Source organism: Scyliorhinus canicula, chromosome 6, assembly GCF_902713615.1.
Source record: "Scyliorhinus canicula chromosome 6, sScyCan1.1, whole genome shotgun sequence".
Taxonomy (NCBI): Eukaryota; Metazoa; Chordata; class Chondrichthyes; order Carcharhiniformes; family Scyliorhinidae; genus Scyliorhinus; species Scyliorhinus canicula.
Genome location: NC_052151.1, coordinates 133,213,135 through 133,234,229, shown reverse-complemented (window position 1 = coordinate 133,234,229; position 21,095 = coordinate 133,213,135). Strand labels below are relative to the sequence as shown.

The 21,095-nt window shown below is 51.1% G+C and overlaps 1 protein-coding gene across 1 annotated transcript in view; it reads right to left on the bottom strand.

Moving 5' to 3' along the window:
* zmp:0000001267 (b(0,+)-type amino acid transporter 1) overlaps positions 1-21,095 on the bottom strand; it is a 61,002-nt gene that overhangs the window by 11,000 nt on the left and 28,907 nt on the right. The window contains exons 2-3 of the mRNA XM_038801045.1: positions 19,510-19,643; positions 11,580-11,709 (exon numbers count right to left, since the gene is read on the bottom strand). Coding sequence (XP_038656973.1) covers positions 11,580-11,709; positions 19,510-19,643 — 264 coding nt within the window. The remainder of the gene's footprint in view (positions 1-11,579; positions 11,710-19,509; positions 19,644-21,095) is intronic.

Below are 21,095 nucleotides of genomic sequence, written 5' to 3'. Positions count from 1 at the left end.
AAAGTTTTTAGGTTGCGATGTTCTGGGGGGGGGGGGGGGGGCTGGGGGGGGGGGGGGGGGGGGGGGCGGGGGGGGGGGGGGGGGGGGGAGAAAAGATGCTTGAATTCTTGCATGCATAAATTTTTTCTTATCCTGTATGATTTTTCTATTGTTTTTGGCTCTGTTTGAAGGTGATGGGACTGATAAGATGTTGTAAAGAGAGGAGGGCTGGGCCTCTGCACCCAGACATTGGGGGATTGTTTGTTTGCTTTCTGTGTTTGTGCTATTGTTTTGAGAAATTACGTTAAGAGTGGGGGAGTGGGGGGGGGGGGGGGGGGGGGGGAGGATCCAGCAGGTGGTAGGATGCTAGGAGCCAGGGGAGGGAGCTGCAAGACTAGCTGGGAGAGCTGGTCCACAGGAGCAAAGTGGGGGGAGAACTGAAGAGAGATGGAGTAGGGGGGAGAGGGGGGAGGAAGGGGGGTGGGAGGGGACTGCTGATGACTAGGGGACTTTTAGGAAGTTGGAGATGGAGACAAGATGGTGGTGGCTGCCGAGAGGCGGGCCAGGGGAGGTGCAGGACATGGGCTAAAGACTGGCCGAGGATAGGTGATGACTGATCGACAGGGGAGGAGGTGGTAAGAGCCCCCAACCAGTCTGGTTATGTGGAATGTTCGTGGACTGAATGGGCCGATCAAAAGGGCTTGTGTGTTCGCACACTTGAGACAGCTAAAAGCGAATGTGGCCATGGTACAGGAGACACACGTGGAGCTGGGAGACCAAGTTAGGCTGAAGAAGGGATGGGTCGGACAGGTATTCTATTCGGGACTGGACTTTAAAACAAGGGGGGTGGCCATCCTGATTAACAAATGGGTGACATTTGAAGGAGGGAAGAAAGAGACAGACCGGGTGACAGATTTATTATGGTATTTTTAAAATATTTTTTATTCTCCTCCTTTTTCACATTTTCTCTCAAAGATACACCCAACAATAATCAGTAATGAATGTAATGTCAATCCTCATATCAATAACAAAGATCCTATCTGCCCACCAAACCCTGGATATTAGCCCGCATGTTAACATAAACAAATGACAAAAAAGGAATCAGGAATCAGCCAGTCACCATTAACACATACAGTCCCCCTCCCTCCCTCTTACAGGTGGACAGGAGATATGGGGAGTCTCCGAATGAGGAGCCCCTAAAGGAGCATCAGAGACTCCAATTGGAATTTGGGCTCCTTTCCACAGGAAAGGCGGAGGAACAGCTGAGGAGGGTAAAAGGGGCAGTATATGAATATGGGGAGAAAGCTAGCAGTATGCTGGCACATCAGCTGAGGAAGCAGGAGGCAGCAAGAGAAATGGGGAAAATAAAGGATATGAGGGGGAAGGTAGTGATGGGCCCGGGGGCGGTTAACAATGTGTTCCATGAATTCTACAGTTGATTATATGAGTCGGAAACCCCGGTCAGGGAGGAGGGTATGAATCAATTCCTGGAGAGGCTAGAGTTCCCGTAGGTAGATGAGGAGCTAGTGGAAGTCCTGGGGGGCCCAATTGGGCACGGGGAGGTGATAGACGGGTTGGGGGCAGTGCAATCAGGTAAGAGCTGATGGATTCCCAGTGGAATTTTATTAAAAGTTTTCTGGGCTACTTGGGCCACTTCTGGTCAAGGCTTTTAACGAGTCCAAGGAGCTGGAAGTGCTTCCCCCAACGCTATCACAGGCATCAATCTCTCTCATTCTGAAGCAATACAAGGACCGGAGAGCTGTGGATTGTACAGGCCAATTTATCTTTTGAATGTAGATGCGAAATTGCTGGCAAATATCTTGGCCATCCGAATAGAGAGTTGTGCCCCAGAGGTAATCGGGTAGGAACGGACGGGTTTTGTGAAGGGCAGGCACCTGCCATCCAATATTAGACGGCTTCTTAATGTTATAATGATACCAGAGGAGGGGTGTGATGTTGAGGTGGCAATAGCCATTGTGGTGAACGTTTTGCAGTAACCATTCACCATATATGTAACTGTACCACGCTGTTACCCATGAGGGGTCCACCTATGGACCATTGTCAGGTATTACCTGTGATGTATCATGTTGGTGCATTTGTGGGCTCCGTCCCTGGCTCCTCCCCTTGAGGGGAGGTATAAAGAGCAACTGCCCTGTAGGCGGCTCTCAGTAGCAGAGCAGTCGCAGGTAGGCACTGCTCTAGTCGATTAAAGCCACAGTTTACATCTACACTCTGTTTCACGTGAATTGATGGTCGCATCAGCCATGGACGCGGTGAAGTCTTTCGACCGGGTGGAGTGGAAGTACTTATGGGATATTTTAGGCTGGTTTGGGTTCATGCAGGGATTTGTAGAGTGGCTCCGACTGTTGCACCAGGCTCTGGTAGCAAATGTAAGAACCAACCAAGACCGGTCAGAATACTTTAGTCTCTGTAGGGGGATCAAGGCAGGGATGCCCGCTCTCCCCATTACTGTTTGCCCTCGCCATAGAGCCGTTAGCAATGGCCCTTAGATCATCAAATGCCTTGCGGGTGATAGTGAGGGGGTTGAGGTGGAGCACAGGGTCTCTCTCTATGTGGACAACTTGCTGCTCTATGTCACAGACCCGGTGGGGGAGATGGCCGAAATCATGGAGATACAAGGAGAATTTGGGCGATTTTCAGGTTACAGGTTAAATACGGGAAAGAGCGAGATGTTCGTGATCCAGGCACAGGGGCAGGATAGGAGGCTGATGGCGTTACCTTTTAAAGTGGCTTAGAGGAGTTTTAGATATCTGGGGATTCAAGTGGCTAAGGATTGGGGGCAGCTTCATAAGTGAAATCTTGGCAAAGCGGTCAATCAAATGAAAAGGGACTTCCACAGATGGGACATGCTCCCGCTGATGCTGGCAGGGAGGGTACAGACGGTGAAGGTGACGGTCCTTCTGAGACTGCTCTTCTTTTTTCCATGTCTTCTGATTTTTGTCCTAAAGGCTTTATTCAGGAAAATTAATGCGGCAATATTGGGTTTTGTGTGGGCGGGTAAAACCCCGAGAGTAAAGAAGGTACTCCTGGAATGGGGTCGTGGAGAGGGGGGCTTGGCCCTCCCGAGCTTTAATAACTATTACTGGGCGACCAACATATCGATGGTCAGGAAGTAGGTAGTGGGGGAGGGGTCAGTTTTGGGAGAGAGTGGAAGCAGCATCCTGCAAAGGTACGAATCTGGAGGCTTTACTGACAGTGCCACTGCCGTTCTCGCCGGCTCGGTACTCTACAAGACATGTGGTGGCAGCATCCCTAAGTGTGTGGGGTCAATGGAGGCAGCGCATGAGATTGGAGGGGGTGTCAGTGTGGTCACCGATTTGTGGCAACCACCGGTTTGCCCAGAGGGGGTAGATGGGGGCTTTAAGAGATGGCAGCGGGCACGGATTGTGATATTTGGGGACCTGTTCATCCAGGAGGGCTTTCTGTCCTTAGGAGGCACTAGAGGAGGAGTTTGAGTTGCCGGGTGGGAACGGGTTTCGGTACCTTCAGGTGCGGGACTTTGTGCGGAGGCAGGTTCCAAGCTTTCCGCGCCTCTCAATGAGGGGACTACAGGACAAGATGATGTCAAAAACAGGGGTTGGATAGGGATTTCGGAGACATACAAGTTGATGCAGTGGAAAGGGGCTCCGATCAGAGAGGTGAAGAGGAAATGGGAAGAGGAGCTGGGAGGAGAGCTGGAAATGGAACTGTGGGAAAAGGCCTTGAAGAGAGTCAATTCATCCTTGTCGTGTGCCAGACGTAGCTTGATCCAGTTCAAGGTGGTCCACAGGGCCCACATTTTGGCAGCCCAGATGAGAGGAGGTGGAGGACAGATGTGGGTGGTGTGGGGGTAGCCTGGCGTTTTGGGCATGTCGCAAAATTGAGGGGATTCTGGCAGGGATTTGCGGACGTTATGTCAGAAGTCCTGGAAGGGAGGGCAACTCCGAGTCCAGAACTACCAATATCGAAAGATCCTGGAACCGGGGGGGAGGGAGGCCAATGTCCTGGCCTTCTCCTCCCTGGTGGCCCGGAGACGGATTTTGCTGGGATGGAGGGACTCTGAGCCCCCGAAGGGAGGAGTGTGGGTCAGCAATATGGCAGGGTTTCTCAGTCTGGAAAAAATCAAGTTCGCCTTGAGGGGATCAATTCAGGGGTTCACCCAGAATGGCAACCGTTCATCAATTGCTTCAAGCAAGTAAGGAGGGGCGGGGAAAGGGGGGGGGGGGAGGAAAACAGAAGGCATGGCAATGTTAGATAAGGACAGGGAACTTAGTATACAGGTAATTAAGGAATAGGGCAGGTGTAGTAGGGAACATAGAACATAGAACATTACAGCGCAGTACAGGCCCTTCGGCCCACGATGTTGCACCGTCCTGTGAAACCCTTCTAAAGTCCCTCTACACTGTTCCCTTTTCGTCCATATGCCTATCCAATGACCATTTGAATGCCCTTAGTGTTGGCGAGTCCACTACTGTTGCAGGCAGGGCATTCCACTCCCTTACTACTCTGAGTAAAGAACCTACCTCTGACATCTGTCCTGTATCTATCTCCCCTCAATTTAAAGCTACATATCTATCTCCCCTCAATTTAAAGCTACATTGTTTAAACATTGTTCTCTGTTTTTTGTTCTTTTAGGTATTTTGCATGTGTCGGCCCGCGCAGTTGTTTAAGAAATGTTAATGTGTTAAACTGTGAACTCTTTCCCAAGGAAGTGGTAAGGATACCACAAATAAACTCAACACCCTTGTGCTGTGGATGATTTCTGCTGGTTATTGCGACCAGGACCATTGAGACCGAAGAGAAAATGGGGTGGTAAATGAAGACTCACCATCCGATTCGCCGGCACTGCGCTCGTTAGCACCCAGCTAACAAGGTCAAGCAGCACCAACCCCAGCCAGCTAGCAACAATGGTATCCAGGAGATCACCCAAGATTCGGGAATGCAGATCTGGGGAGGCTCCTAGACGCAGTGGAGGCTAGATGAATATATTTTGTTCCCCATGGGACCCGGAGGGTCAGCCGCAGGACAGCCAGTGCTGCCTTGAATGAGGTGACGGCGGCTATAAACTCCAGGAGTGTGACCAGGACGACTGGTCTCCAGTTCTAGAAAAAGGTCAATTACCATCATGAGTGAGTAGACACCAATGACACCCTCGCCTATCCTGAGATCTTTCTGGTCCCATGTGAGCATCCACCCCCAATTTTCCATGTGACATCCAACCCTCGCTTCACCCCACTCTCTCTTCAGCTGTCCAGCCCTCCCTTCACACACCTCCTCCCACCACTGCAAATCACGCATGTGGCTAACGGTGCCCTCTTTGTCTCTCGTCAGGAAAAGCTCTCCCACAATCGCCAGGAGAGGCCCCAGACTGGAGGTGGGGTGCCAGACTTAAGAATCCTCACCTCCTTCGAGGAGTGGGCCCTGGGGGTGACGGGGATGGCTAACCAGAGGGCGGTCATCCATGTGGAAGTTGGCGGACACCATAGAGGTGAGGAACCAAATTGCCCCACCCGGAGGATGTGTCAAATGTGAGTAATGATTGCCTTACTGACTGATCCATTTCCCCCACTGACCACATGTTAATTCTCTGGCAGGTCCTCCAGCCAACATGGCCAGCGCATCCCGGGTGGCCCCCTCTCCTGCCCCCAAGAGACCACAAAATGATCGAGGCGTCACAGTTGTCATTCCCACCCTGCACCAGCACAGATAAATGACCTTGGTGGGAAAAGTTAGTAGACAGGCTTCTGGGGCACAATCTGGTAAGCACCACACAACTGCTAATGTACATGACAGGGAGGCAGGAATCCCCTGGCCAGACAGCAGGCGGAGATGTGCTGGATCCCAGGATTCAGCTGGGTCCTAGCTTGATGCTGAGCCCATGGAAGAGGTATCCCGGAGCTAATGGAGATGATAGGGAGCAGTCAGGACATTCAGAGGGAGATGTCAGCGACATTTCAGCAGATCCAAGGCCAATTGGAGGAGTTTCAGAGGCTACGGGTGCTTGAGAAGTCGCCGGTAATGCATGGCACAGAGGCCAACACTGCTAGGGTGGCAATCGCAGTGGGGAGCCTGGTGCACAACATCAGCACATTAGTGAAGGTGTCACGCATTCGGTGACGGCCATGGCTGAGGGTCACGGCAGAATGTTACCCAGTATCAGGTTGACCTTGATGACCTGTCAGGACATGTCCCACTCTCAGATGAGAATGGCCAAGGTGTTGCAGAACTTGTCCCAGTCGCAGGTGGGCATTGCCGAGGTACTGCAGAACATGTCCCAGTCACTGAGGAGCATCGCCGAGGATGCCGACACCATGGTACAGGCGTCAGGGAGCCGTCAGGGCTGGCAGAGCCAGATGATACAGGGGCAGCCCGGGCTCGAGCCTGCTACCCCTTTGTCCCAAGATGAACCCCAGGGCCGTATGGCCAAGATGAGTGGGCCTTGGGTGGCAACTCGGACATGTCCCACGGGGTGGCGACAGTGGCCACCAGCTCCCCGAGTTCCTCCCCTCTGCTGAGGCTGCGTCTCACAGTCAGCACCCAGAACAGGGCGGCTGTGCATGTGCTGCCAACAAATACGCTGGGCCCTCAAACCCTAGAGCCCCCAGAGGATGCCCCTCGGGTGTTATGGGCCAGGGTTTAGAGAACCCCAAAGTGTATCATGGAGTTCACCTGACCCACAACTTTTAATAGATTGTGGTATGGGGAGCACACAGCCCACTCTACAGGTGTGGTACAGCAGAAATGGAAAAATATTTTTTTAAATCAAAGCAATATTTATTCTATGAACTCAAGTTAACTTTTTTAAAACATACAGTGAACAACTTAGCAACCATCCATTCAAATACAACCCCCAAAGTAATCCTTAAACTTTCCTTTTAACATCCATAAGACTTTAAAAAAACACTAAAACAGAAGCACATCAGGTTAAAGTCACTACTGAGAGCAGTTATTAATTTTAAATCACCAAAGGATCGATTTACGGTCTTTAGATTACAGAGAGAGAGACTCATACACCTTCTGGCTGTGACTGCAGCTATCCAGCTCTGAACACAAAACTAAAACACACCCTGCAGCAAACAGCCTAAAACGAAAGTAAAACGCTGACAGACAACCCAGCTCCACCCACACTCTGACATCACTAATAAACACCCATTTCTTAAAGGTACATTTCTTAAACACTAATTTCTTAAAAGGTACTCTCACATGATAGGGGCATTGAAGGCTATGGGACGAGGTCAGCAGCTGGCTGCCTTCACCTCTGATATGCATCCTGGGGACACACCTAGATGTAGTGGTAGATCTTAGAAGATGCAGCACATTGATGATCACTGAGGGCATTGGGGGAGGAGGGTAGCTTGGGGTGAGGGGGAGGCAGGGTTGAGAGCGGTTTGGGGGGGGCACCCTCGGGAGAGTGGGGATTTTTATTACACATTAAACACCTTTGTGCACAACCAGTACGATGCCTCTGTCACTTTCTCCACAATGCAGGCCGACCTCCGAACCTTTGGTCCATCTCTTCAGGCATCTCCCCCCTCCTCGGGCAAACTGCATGCAGGTGATGGATGTGCGCGAGCACTCAGCAGACAGGCAAGGGTCAGACTATGGCATAGCTTGAGTATCACTGGCACTCAGCTCTCTGTGAGTTATCATCAACCCCCCTGCCCTCGACAGTGACCTGCTGGCAGTGCCGACTAAGTCCCAGCACCCTGGAGTGATACAACACAGTCCATGGTATGGGTGGAAATGGGGGTGGGTAGGTGGGTAAGGTAGCCATGACAGACCAGGCCAAGTCCTAAGTCAATTGGGCGAGTATGAAGGCCTCCCTGACCCTCCGGGCTTGCCGGACCCTCGCCACTGCCGCCTGTCCTGCGCCTCCACTTTGGTTCCTACCTGGGCTCGTCCTCAAGCCTCTGCTGGTCTGGCACTGCCTCATCATCCTCCTCCTCCTCTCGGAAGTGGCCATATGTTTCTCATCCCCAAACTCCATCTCGTCGCCCTGCTGCTGTGCGAGGTTTTTGAGAATACAGCAGACCACCACAAAGTGGGCGGCCCTCCGGGCGGTGTACTGGAGGGCACCTGCAGAGCGGTCGAGGCATCGTAACCGCATGTTGAGAAGTCCGATGCACTGCTCTATGACAGCCCAGGTAGCCGCATGGGCCTCGTTGTACCAGATCTCCGCTTTGGTCTCCAGCCCCCATACTGGGGTCATTAACCAGGTCCTCAGTGGAACCAATTATCTCCCAAGAGCCAGCCGCCCATCCTGGGGTGGTCCTCGAAGAGACCAGGGACGGCCGACTGCCCAGAAAGTAGCTGCCGTGCACACTCCCTGTGAAGCGTGGACACACGATCATCATCTGGTGGTTGCATATGAGCTGTATGTTCAGGGAGTGGAACCCCTTTCTGATGGTCCGGTGAGCGCAGGGCAACTTGAGTGCCATCCACTACCCCCTGGACATGGGACATTCCAGCGATGGCAGAGAAACCTGCTGCCAGGGCCACCTGTTGGGCTTGGTCCATGTCAAAGTAGATATAGTTTTCCACCCGAGCAAACAGGGCACCCGTGACCTGTCGGATACACCTGTTGGCTGTGGCCTGCGGGATGCTACACAGGTCCCCGCTGTGGCCTGCGGAAGGGTCCGGAGGCATAAAGGTTCAGGGCTGCGGTGACCTTGATGGACACCAGGAGCGGGCGTGCTCCTCCTCCATGCCGTGCCAAGTCCGCGTGGATATGGCAGGTGTCACACCGTCTCCTTGTTGAGGCGGAGCAACTGTGGCACGCCCTGTCTGTCATCTGTTCGCATGACCAGCCACGCCTGTACACCCTGGGCTGTCATAGGACTCCCCCCTCTGGGTCCCACCCTGGCCTAATAAATGTCCGAGTCCTCAGGGTGCGGGGTGGGGTCCGGCACATGAGCCACTGCCTCAGGCATCTGCTGACACTGCTGCTGCCACTGTCTCCAGTGTCTGGCCGCCCGGCCTAGCACTAGAGCAAGTTCTGCTGGGTCTAAAATCCCTGCCATAACGTTCAATATCTATAAGGAATTGGGAGAGGATATTAGACTGACAAACAGCATTGGCTCCCACCCTGGGGCCCTCCATTCCCCCATTCACGGTAAAAGAAAATTACTGCAGATGCTGGAATCTGAACCCAAAAGTGAAAATGCTGGAAAATCTCAGCTGGTCTGGCAGCATCTGTAGGGAGAGAAAAGAGTCAAAGGGTCATCTGGACTCGAAACGTCAGCTATTTTCTCTCCATACAGATGCTGCCAGACCTGCTGAGATTTTCCAGCATTTTCTCTTTTGGGTTCAGATTCCAGCATCTGCAGTAATTTTCTTTTACCGTGAATGGGGGAATAGGTTCAGATATCTAAAGGTTAGGGACTTTGTTAGGAAGGAGATATCATCCTTTCCGACACTGCTGCCCCCGGTGCTGCGGGCTACGCTATTATCAGAGGGTAGCATTGGGGAGGGGAGAGAGGCAGATATATATGGGGAGCTGATGAAGAGGGAGGAGCTCCCCTTGAGGATGTTCAGCGTAAGTAGGAGGAGGAGTTGGAGGCTGAACTGTGGAGGGAAGCCTTGCGGAGGGCGAATGCTTCCTCGTCAGGCGTGAAGTTAAGTCTCGTCCAATTGAAGGTGCATACAGCCCACATGACTATATCTAGCATGAGTTGGTTCTTCTTGCGGGTGGCGAAGAGACGTGGGTGGTGTGTGGGGGAGGGCGGCGAATCATGAGCACATGTTCTGGGTGCGTCCGAGGTTCAGGGAGTTCTGGAAGGGATTTTCGGATGTAAGGCGCGCGATTCTCTGAAAAAATTCCTAAATTCATTTGTGGCGGGTTTTTCAGGGAGTTTCGAGGTTCTTACCGCTATTCAATGACTCTTCGTCATTTATTTGGGCTCTGGGGACTTTCTCACCGGTTTAGCCCACACTTAGGGCTAGATTCTTCCACCCCGTCCGTCGCGAGCGCGGCCAGAGAATCCCGCCCTTAGAATTTTTTCAGCACCTGGGAACTGCACTCCGAGATCAGGCCACCATTTTGAATGGATGCCCCGATCTCTAAGTGAGCATGTGGGCTCCACGCATTCCCCACCCTTGGGCAATGTCACCCCCCCCCACACAATACCCCATACTCCCCAATGTGAGGACACCCTGCTATGAATCCCTGGGGGGGTCCCATTTTCAGGTCCTTCCAAGCCCCCTTACAGCACCCCTCCCTTCGAGGACCCCACCTGTCACCCCCAAACCTCCCAGAGGCCCCTACTTAACTGCCCTGCACACCCCCATCCTTCAAACACCCCGTCCATCCTCCTTTCATGGCCATGACCCTTGACCCTTGGCAGTGCTACCCTGGCACCTGAGCACCCTTGCACTACCAACCTGACATCCAGGCAGTGCTCCAGCTAGCTTGGCAGTGCAACCCAGGCACCTTGGCAATGCCAGGGTGGCAGTGCCAAGATGCCCTCATTCCAGGGGGAGGGCCAGAGGGCTACCCTGCACTTACCCTGACCATCCAGGGGTTTCCGATGGGCCGGGAGACTGCCTTGGATGCCATTCTACCTGGTCCACGTTTGTGTGTACCAGTATTGATTGGCGCTCGGCTGCAGCCTCCATGGGGAGAGGTTCCAGGAATGAGCTAGTTCAGCTCAGTGGGCTAGACAGCTGGTTTGTGATGCAGAAGAAGGCCAGTAACGCGGGTTCAATTCCTCTACCAGCTGAGAATTCTGAATTCTCCCTCTGTGTACCTGAACAGCCACCGGAATGTGGCTACTACTCGTCCAATCCCACAGTTCTCTTTGCTCGCATACGGGGCAACCTCTTTGGGGACGTTTTGTTGATTTGATTCAAAGTCTCATGAGGAATCCAACTCATGTCTACATTATTGTGGTTAGATGTACCCATCCCTACTTTAGAAGTCGGCCGTCTTCTCTTTCTAGATTCTAGGAGCTGGTGGACACCAACCACAACAAGTAGGGGCTTTTCACAGTAACTTAATCACAGTGTTAATGTAAGGCTACTTGTGACAATAAAACATTATTATTATTATTATGTTTGTTTTGTGGAAGGAATAGCCTTGATAGAATGAATAGTTACATCTTGGGGGCTGGTTTAGTTCAGTTGAGTGGACAGCTGGTTCACGATGCAGAGCTAGGCCAACAGAGCAGGTTCAATTCCCGTACCTGCTGAGGTCATCCATGAAGGCCCCGCGTTCTCAACCTTGCCCCTCGCCTGAGATGTGGTGATCCTCAGATGAAATCACCACCAGTCAGCTCTCTCCCTCAAAGGGGAAAGCAGCCTATGGTCATCTGGGACTATGGCGACTTTACGTCACGTTTCATGTATTTTGTGTGTTCTGTATAAAAAAAGGTTTGAGCTTTGCATTAAATTTGAACATTGTCCCTCATTCTGACAGGTATAAAAAGCGAGCTGGGGTATCTCCTGCCGCCCATTATCTCTTTACCTCAAATTTTCTGAACTTTTTCCGTTCAAAATCCAGCCAGTATCACCCTTCCCCCTGTTCTATTTCTCCTAGTTGACAGTGTTCGTAATTGCCAAACATATATTTTGTATGAGGCACAGTGACAGTTCTATATCCTTACCAGTGATCCTTCTCTGGCTGCTACATAGCAACTGCGACCTCCAGTGAAGAAAGTACCATTCACAGACCCAAGTGTGGAAAGTACAACTGACAGTGGAATTATCCATCCCCAGCAGCCCAGCACTTTGTTTCTGAAATTAGAAAACATTGAGAAGAAGTTATGAAAGACAATACGCATTCTTCACCCTTGTCGTTCAGACTTGCGTTAGTTGGACAAATTATTAGGGATATTTTAATTATTCCATTCGGCATGGAATGGGATGGTAATGGAGTTAAAGTCAACGTCATCCGATTCGCAGCCCCATTCCCTTTCTGTCATAATTTTTACTGGACTTTCCATTCAGGAGCCCAGATGTTTCCGGAATCAGATTTGGGCCTCATCCATCTATACAAGTTGAGGTCCTATCACATAGATTGGGCCTCAATGCAATTATAATTGAATTTTGCATGGCGTGTGTGTTGATAATGCAGCTTATAGATAACAAGAGTGACAGGGAATGAAATTTGCATTGGCAGCATGCAGAATGGGCAATAGCAATTGTCAGCTCATCTTACATTCTACTTGACTATTGCCATGTCCAGAAAAGGAATGTCATATTCATAACTTTAAAAATTCAGTATAGAATTTTAAGCAAATGCCTTTTCTTTAAAAGTGAACATTAAAATTGTACGGGGCAGGAGACTTTTTGCAATTTGTGTGAAGGTTCAGAAGTATCTCAAGTCTGTGGAAAGTTCCTAATTGAATGTCCATGGATGAAGTGCATCCCCTGAATGGGGGCAATTCTCCCAAAAAATTTCTTAGTTAAGTTTCAGGGAGTTTCCTGCCAGCTCTGCTCTGTTTCTCACTGGTTTAGTCCACACTTAAGGCGCAATTTTCCGGAAACATTTCCAAGTGTGATAGTGAGTGGGAACTGCCGCAAGCTTCCCAGTGCTCGGCCTTCGGAGGCGGCAAACTATTCAATGATAATTGGTCGATTAAACGAGGCCCCACGAGCTTCCTGCCTCAAATGCCAGCTCGCCAGCTGATTCGCCGGGACCGTGCTCGCCAGCTCCCCCGCTAACAAGGTCGAGCAGCACTTAAGCTGCACTTGCTCAGCCAACCCCAGCCAGCTCACAACAATGGTGCTGAGAAAACCGGCCCCAAGATTCGGAGAGGTTGCTAGACACTGTGGAGGCCAGGAGGGATGTGCTGTTCCCCCGAGGGTTGAGGTGGGTTAGCCAGTGTTGCCTGGGACGAGGTGGCGGTGGCAGTGAGCTCGGGTACTGTGACCTGCAGGACTGGCCTCCAGTTCAGGAAGAAGGTCAATGCCCTACACCGGGCAGCATGAGTGAGTAGACACCAATGCCTCCCTCCACGCCGTCTTTACCCCTCCGCCCCCCCAACCAGGGGAGCATCTACCCGCCCTCCCCCCTTCAATCCCCCCCCCCAATGTTTCCTCTACCCTCTCCTCCCTTCAGACCCCCAGCCCCTCCTTAACACCCCCTTTCCCTCCCGACCACTGTGAACCTCGTATGTGACTAACAATGCCCTCTCTGTCTCCTCAAGAAAAGCTCGCCCACAATCACCGGGAGAGGGCCCAGACTGGCCATGGTGTGCCAAACATCTGCATCTTCACCACGTTTGAGGAGCGGGCCCTGGAGGTGGCCGGTGTGGCCGAGGATAGGGCAGTCACCAACACTGAAGCTGGCGGATGGCGCAGAGGTGAGGAACCACCGGGCACAACCCGGAGGACATGTCAAACGTGAAGTCTTATTGCCTTACTGACTGACCATCCATCCCACTGACCACATGTCCATCCTGGGTGGCCCCCTCTCCACTCTCCCAGGAGACCACCTCGGAGGAGAGTTCTGAGGATGCATCCACAATAGTCGCAGCACAGCTGCCATCACCACCCTCCATCATTACAGACACACACACCTCGGTCAGGCTTCTGGGGCACAATCTGGTGAGCACCGCACTGCTGCTGATGACACAGGTCAAACCGCAAGTGAGACAACATTCGGAAATCTATTGGATCCCAGGACCCAGCTGGGTCCCAGCCTGATGCTGAGCCTGGAAGATGTCATCCCGGAGCTCATGGAGATGTTAGGGTGTGGCTGGGACATTCAGAGGGAGGTGTCAGCGACATTCCAGCAGATCCATATCCACTTGGAGGATTCCCGGACGCTAAGTGCACAGGAGATCCTGGTAATGCATGGCACGAGGCCAACACTGCTAGCGTGGCGACCGCAATGGAGAGCCTGGTGCACAACATCGGCACCATTAGTGAAGATGTCCAAGGCGTCATGCAGTCGGTGATGACCATGGCTGAGGGTCTTGGCAGAGTGTCTGCCTCTCTGGGGGGAGTCACATAGTATCAGGTTGTCCTTGATGTGGTTCTGCGGGTCATGTCCTGCTCTCAGATGGGACTGGCTGAGGCGCTGCAGAGCTTGTCCCAGTCACTGAGAAGCATCACCGAGGGCGTCAACATAATGGTGCAGACATTGGGGAGCCACCAGGATTGGCATAGCTAGCTGATACAGGGACAGCTGGGGCTCGAACCAGCTGCTCGTCTGTCCCAAGGGGAACCCTGCGGCATTATGCACATCGAGCGGGTGCCAACCTGGACCCATCCCATGGGTTGGTGACGGTGGCCACCAGCTCCGGAGTGTTCCACCCCTCTAATAAGGCTGCATCTCATAGCCAGCCAGGAGAGGGCGGCATAGCTGTGCATGTGCTGCTGACAAGTGAGCCGGGGCCCTCCGGCCTCAGAGCCCCCAGAGGATGCCTGGCAGGGGCATTGAAGGCCGTGGGATAATGTAAGAAGCTGGCTGCCTCTACCTCAGATGTGCATCCTGGGGATATACCTAGAAGTAGTGGAAGAGTTAGGAGGGCAAAGCACATTGAAAATCACTGAGGGCACTGGGGGAAGGGGTGGGTGCTGTCGTAGGTAGGGAGTGAGGGGGCTGGGGTCGGGGGCGGGGCACCACCATTGGGAGGGTGGGGAATTGTCAAAAAGAATAAACACCTTTTGTGCACAACCAGTGTGATGCCTCTGTCACTTTCTTCTGCAATGCGGGCTGACCTCCGAACCCCTGGCTCATCTCTCCAGGCATTGCCCCCCTCCTCGTGGCACTCACCCAGCTGTCGACATGTCCCTGGAGCTCTGTCCCATCCTCTGGGTGTTCGGATGTTGGCTGCTGCCTGTGTGCTGTGGCTTCCTGCAGTCCAGGCACAGTGTCCATGCACCAAGGTTTGATTGGGATGCTACGCAATGAATCCCACATTCTACATGGCCTGCCCAACCATGGGGATCCACTTGGGTCGAGTGAAGTGCTCACTTAACCATGACTGCCAATTCTTAGGCTGCACAGCCAGAGGCCTCAGCAGTCGCTGGGGGTTATGGGTGGGCGTTGGGTCAAACAAGCAGGGACGATTGTACCCCAGAATTGGTACGCAATCCAGAGGTTGGCATGGTGATGCCACGAGCGGTTGCCCCCCTCCCCCCCCCTCCCAGCGCCTCCCTCCCCACCCTCCTATGGCGGCCCAGCCCTGCTGAGGTTCCTCCACCCCCAGCCGAGTCTCTCTCATCCTCCCCTCCATCGAGCACTGGGGTGGCAAACCCAGTGCCCCCGGGCACTTTTTTGTGAGCAAAGATGGCTACTCACCTCTTCAGCTCCCACAGAACCCCTTCCGCCTGGTTCACGATTTTCAAATGGAGTATATTTGGCAGTGCCAGTGAGGCAGTGCCAAGGTGTTTGCTGGGCAGTGCCTAGGTGCCCATGTTCCAGGTGGAGGGCCTGGGGGCCACCCTTCCTTGACCCTGACCACCCTGGGGGTCTCCGATGGCCAGGGAGACTCTCGGGTGCCATTCCGCCTGGTCCACGCTTGTGTGGACCAGTTCTGAATGGCGTCCTGCTGTGGCCTTGCTGAGGAGGGCGGTGGATCCCACGATGCAGGTGGGTACCGGGTAAGTTCGCTGAAGTCAGTTTAAAACCGGCTTCGGCGCGCGTCGTTGGTCACGCATCTTGTGGGCGTGTTTCTGCCTCATGTGACTTGGGTGAATCCCGCAGGATGCAAAGACTGCCAGGAAGACGGCGAGAGGGCTCTCCTGGCATTCACTGGCCACACCCCGCTCAAGCTGAAGCACAATGTTGCCGGTGGATCATGCGCAAAGTAAGATAGCTCAGTGTGTTTGAAGATTTCTGCAGGAGACTGCTCCTTCAATCACAGTCTGTTTCTCTCCCATATTTGCTGCTGATGGGGTCAATAGGCAACATGGGGGAGAGACTGTGACTGGAGAAGCAGCGAATACTGGCAACTGCGTGTACGTGAAGATAGAAAAATAAGCGCTCAATGCGCAGGACCTTCGCTCACCATAATACTTTCTCATCGCTCCAGTTCCCGCTTTATCCAGACATCCCCGCATTTCCATGCTTCCCCTGTAGCTTTTCTGCTTCTCCAGGCATTCCCATGATTGTTGGCTCCCTTGATATTCAGGTGCTGCTAGGCCTCAGGCCTTGCTTCAGGTCTCTCGTCCGCTCTTCCTGCACCCCGCCCCTCCCAGCCAATTTAGTGAAGGTGGGTAATTGAGTGTGAGATTAATGGAAGATGAGTGATGGTGAGTGGGAGGCTGGGTGAGGGGCAGGCAGGTGGATGCAAAGATGGCTGAGTGTGAGTGGAGTGAAGTGTGTGTGTGGGGTCAGTGAGTGGGTGTTAAGAGTGCATGTGAATGAGGGGTGTAAATGTGGCATGGGTGAGGGTTTGTGTGCATACTCATGTGTGCGTGTGTATGGGGGAGGGGTACATGTGTGGCCTCACATGCACACACCAATAGCCACTCTCACTGAGTGAGTGAGCACACTGAGACTGGGAGTGAGCAGGACACATACACACTCACATCCTTTCACACCCTAATTACACATGTCCTTATTTATTACTCATATTTTAATTGTGAATTTATTGTTATGACTTTCTTGCTCAGTGTGGTCGGCTATATTAGGGATATCGTGGTACCTAGGTGGGATGTACCTTATACTGTAATATGAGTGGTAGAACCTGCCTGCTGGTTCCGCCCAGCAGGCGGAGCATAAGAGTCTGTGTTCCACCCACAGCAGTCATTCTGTACGAGAGCTGCTGGGGTAACTACTTGTTCATTAAAGCCGTCAATTGGACTATAATCTCGCTTCAGTAGTGATTGATCGTGCATCACTCAGCAAATTGTTTCTGTTTTGTTATGCTCTTGATGTAGCATAAGCTGCTTCCTTGATGTGCACTCTGACAAAGGAAGGTTCAGACTTGGAGATAGCTTTAACACATTTATTAAACTATTAACGATTCTCCTACTTGGATTCGACTCTCCTGTTAATCCTGCTATAGCTACTCAGACTGACGAAGCAGTCTGCTACAATCTACGTGGTGGGTGTGGTGTGTTTCCAAATCAACCCTGTGTATTCACTGAGAGTCTCCACTGGAACGAGGAAGATCATGTGTGCTGTGTCCTTTTATGTGGTTTGGTGTAATGCCCCCCTGTGGTAGTGTCACCTGTGTGTGTGTCGTGAATGCCCATTGGTCGTGTCCTATCTTACTGGCCTATTGGTTGAATGTCTGTGTGTCATGTCTCTGGTGCTCCCTCCAGTGTCTCGCTAGTCTACGTGAATTTACATTAACCCCTTGTGTATTACAGTGACGCATATTACCAGTTTCTTTTTAATGTTGTGCCAAAGCCTAACTTTCTGAAATCTGTTCATAAGTCCCCTGAGTGTGATAAAAATTGAAATTTGGCCTCCCATATGAAAACGTTGGACAAATCTGTTGTAAGGTCACCGTAATTTGGTGGGGAGGTGAAGGCGGACATGGCAAGGTGGGATGGTCTTCCCTTGTCGTTGATAGAGCAGGTACAGGCAATTAAGATGAATGCGTTGCCGTGTTTTTTTATTTTTCAGTGCCTACCGATCTTTTTGCCAAAAGTGTTTTTTAAGGAAGTGGAGAGGACGATTACATTGTTTATTTGTGGGGAGGGCGGTGGGGGGGGGGTTTAGGATTAGGAAGGTGCTGTTGCAGAGAGGATGGCAGTCATGGGGTTTGAGTCCCCCGAATTTACTGTATTATTACTTGGCGGCGAATGCTGAAAAGGTGCGGAGCTGGGACAGAGGGGGGGGATCTCCCCATGGGTTAGAAAGGAGATTAATTTGTACTGGGGGTTGGGGTTAAGGGCGCTGGCAACAGCCAAGCTCCCGATGGCCCCAGGAAAATATTTGGGGAGTGCGGTGGTGGTGACGACGTGGAAGATCTGGAGGCAGTTGCGCCAGGACTTTAAATCCTGGGCAAGGTCAAGGGAAATGCCGATTCGGGGAAACAATAGATTTGAGCCAGGGAAGTGGGATGGGATTTTTTAGAGATGGGAGGAGAGGGGAGTTAGGGTATTAAAGGATCTGTTTCTGGCGGACCGGTTTGCAAGCCTGGAGGAGCTGGGGGAGAAATATGTTTTGGGGAGAGGGAGATGTTTCGATACATGCAGGTCCGAGACTTTGCCAGGAAGGAGATACAGAGCTTTCCAGTGGCGCTGATGACAGGGGGAATGGTGAAGAGAATGGAGTCAGCGATTTATGGGATGATTCATGGGGAGGAAAAGGTATTGGTGGAGAGGATTAAGGCAAAGTGGGAAGAAGAGTTGAGGGAGGGCATGGAGGAGAGATTGCGGTGTGAGGTGCTCCGGAGGGTGAATGCCACCATCTCGTGCACGAGGTTGGGGCTGATACAGTTGAAGGTGGTGTATAGATTGCATCTCACGAGGATGAGGTTGAGCCACCTCTTTGAGGGGGTGGAGAATGTTTGTGATTTTCAGGAGACCTGCAAATCATGTTCATATGATTTGGTCCTGTCCAAAACTGGAGGGGTATTGGAGGGAGGTCTTCAGGGTAATCTTGAGGCCCCCTAGAAGCCATATGTGAGGTAACGGACCAGCCAGGGTTGGAGGCAGGTGCGGAGGCAGATGTCTTAGCCTTCGCCTTGCTGATTGTCCAAAGGCGGATCCTGTTGGGGTGGAGATCAGCATATCCGCCCTGTGCCTCGGTGTGGCGGGGGGGACCTGCTGGAGTTTTTAACGCTCGAGGAAAGTGAAGTTCAAGTTGAGGGGAAGGATGGAAGGGTTCTACAATTCATGGACTTTGTTTATTATGCATTTTCAAGAATTGGATGACATCAAACATTAGGGGGTGAGGTGGGGGAGTTTGGAATGTATAGGTTATTGGTGATTATGTACAGGGTGATTGTGGATTCTTAATTCTTTTAGATTTCGTGTTCTGAATTTGGGGGTGGGTAAAATAAAGGATAAAGGGATTCTTGGCCAGGGGATGGCCATTGCATTTGTAATTGTTGATTATTTGTTGGTGGGTATATATTTGATGAAAATGTGAAAAAGGAGGAGAATAAAAAAATATTTTTTTTTAAAAATCTGTTGTGAGGTCCCCAAGCCTGTTCCTTTTCAAGTCCACCAGTGCAGAAAACCACCCAAGTGGGGTTTGTACAAGTGAATAGTGAAATCACTTCATGTTGGGAGTCAGCAACAAGAGGTCATCAATTGAAAATAATCGCTCAAGAGATTAACGAGAGGAGTTAGAGAACAAGAGGTCAACAAGAGCAATGAAAAGTTTTGCAATAAGCAGTGAGTGAGACAGAGACCTCATCTTATAGAGGAAGCTGCCGGAGACATGGGGGCTTGGTGGGGGGGGGGGGGGGGGGGGCGGTATTGGTGTTGTTACCGAGATTAGTTTCAGATTACTTCAACAGCCAACACAACTGAGATGGATTTAAAAACATTCTTCTGGAATTTATGGGATTTGCTGATTAAAGATCGTCACTGCAGGTAAAGTTCATTTGCCAAATATATTCTTTGAATCAACATATTTAAAATCAAAAATCACAATTTATGTTGGCATAAGTAACTTACCCCCATGTTACAGCCACAGCACCGGATGTTAGCATTTCAGCAGGACTCATGGCTGCCAGGTAGCTGATATTTACCATTACATACAGCAATGTCACCAGTGGAAGGGAAATCAATAAAGCTCGAGGCAGATTCACCTGAAACAGAAAATTGAGCATATGCTTGATCATAGATTTAGATTGACGAACAAAAATAAAAATGCAAAGTCTATTAGTTCAGCCTGTGGAGACACTATAATTATCTTCAATACCCACAATTTCTCATCCATTGATTTTGATGGATGGGAAATCATTGTAGTACATTTTGATGTTGAAAGCCATCCATCATGTTGGCTGCCCAGAGATCTTGCAAACTTATTTGCAGGACACGTCTTGAGCAATAATTTCTTCCATGTTTCAATACTAATTTTTCAGGTTCAAGCATGAAAAATGGACTGACATTGATGTGTTAGGCAGGTTCGTTCGACGTTGACTGCAACGGGATGCAGTGAAGCTAGAAACAGACGTCTGACACAGGAGATGATCCAACACTGTTTTATTTAACTAGTGGACTGCTGTACATGTTCAGCTGTGGGTTGACACTCTACTAATCTAATTGATGACCTCTTACTGGCTTGACCAGACTTACTAGCTACCGCATGGTGATAATGCTCACTAGCTTGTGCACTCTGACTGTCTCAGTAGCTGGGTCCTGAGAGAGAGTCTTAATGCCCTGTGGGCTTTATAGTGCTGGTGTTCTGTCTGGTGATTGGTTGTTCTGTGTTGTGTGTTCATTGGACATCCTGTGTGTCAATCACCGACTGTCTGCATCTCATTATATACATGAGTGGATATTATGACAGACATTGCTGTAAATTTGGCAGGCCAATTAAATTTCCATATTTCCATCATTCATTTTTTTTCTCATCTTTGAAGAAGGCAAAGATAACCTCCAACTTCTTTTCCCGAATACCAATCTCCACTAAACTTTCCCTCTGCTGCCCCATCATCCGTACCGTGAATGCCAAGTGTCAGGAGCTCATAAACTTCTTTCTCTCAAGGTAGGAAGATCTTGGCAGATACAGAGTCCTGCAGAAGAAGGTAAGTGCAACCTGCAATGCAAGGATAGGAGAGCTTTACAAGGCACTTGACTCCACAAAGAAAATACAAACAAAAATGTATATGGCATGCTCAAGGTGATGCACAGAGCTGTACTCTGGTATGTCACCGCAGTTTGTTGGGTATTATTATGATTTTATTTTATTTTTTAAAATAAATTTTGGAGTACCCAATTCATTTTTTCCAATTAAGGGGCAATTTAGCGTGGCCAATCCACTAACCCTGCACACCTTTGGGTTGTGGGGGCGAAACCCACACAAACACGGGGAGAATGTGCAAACTCCACACGGACAGTGACCCAGGGCTGGGATTGAACCCTCCACCCCGGGGGGTGGGGTGCAGCACCATCAGGAGTGAGATATTGTACAACACATTGTGGTGAACCACGGTGCACCTGTATTAGGGGATGTACGGTAGAACCTGCACTACAGGTTCGCCGGTAGCCCCTGCTGGCTATCTCCGCCCACAAGGAGTATAAATATGCGTGACCTC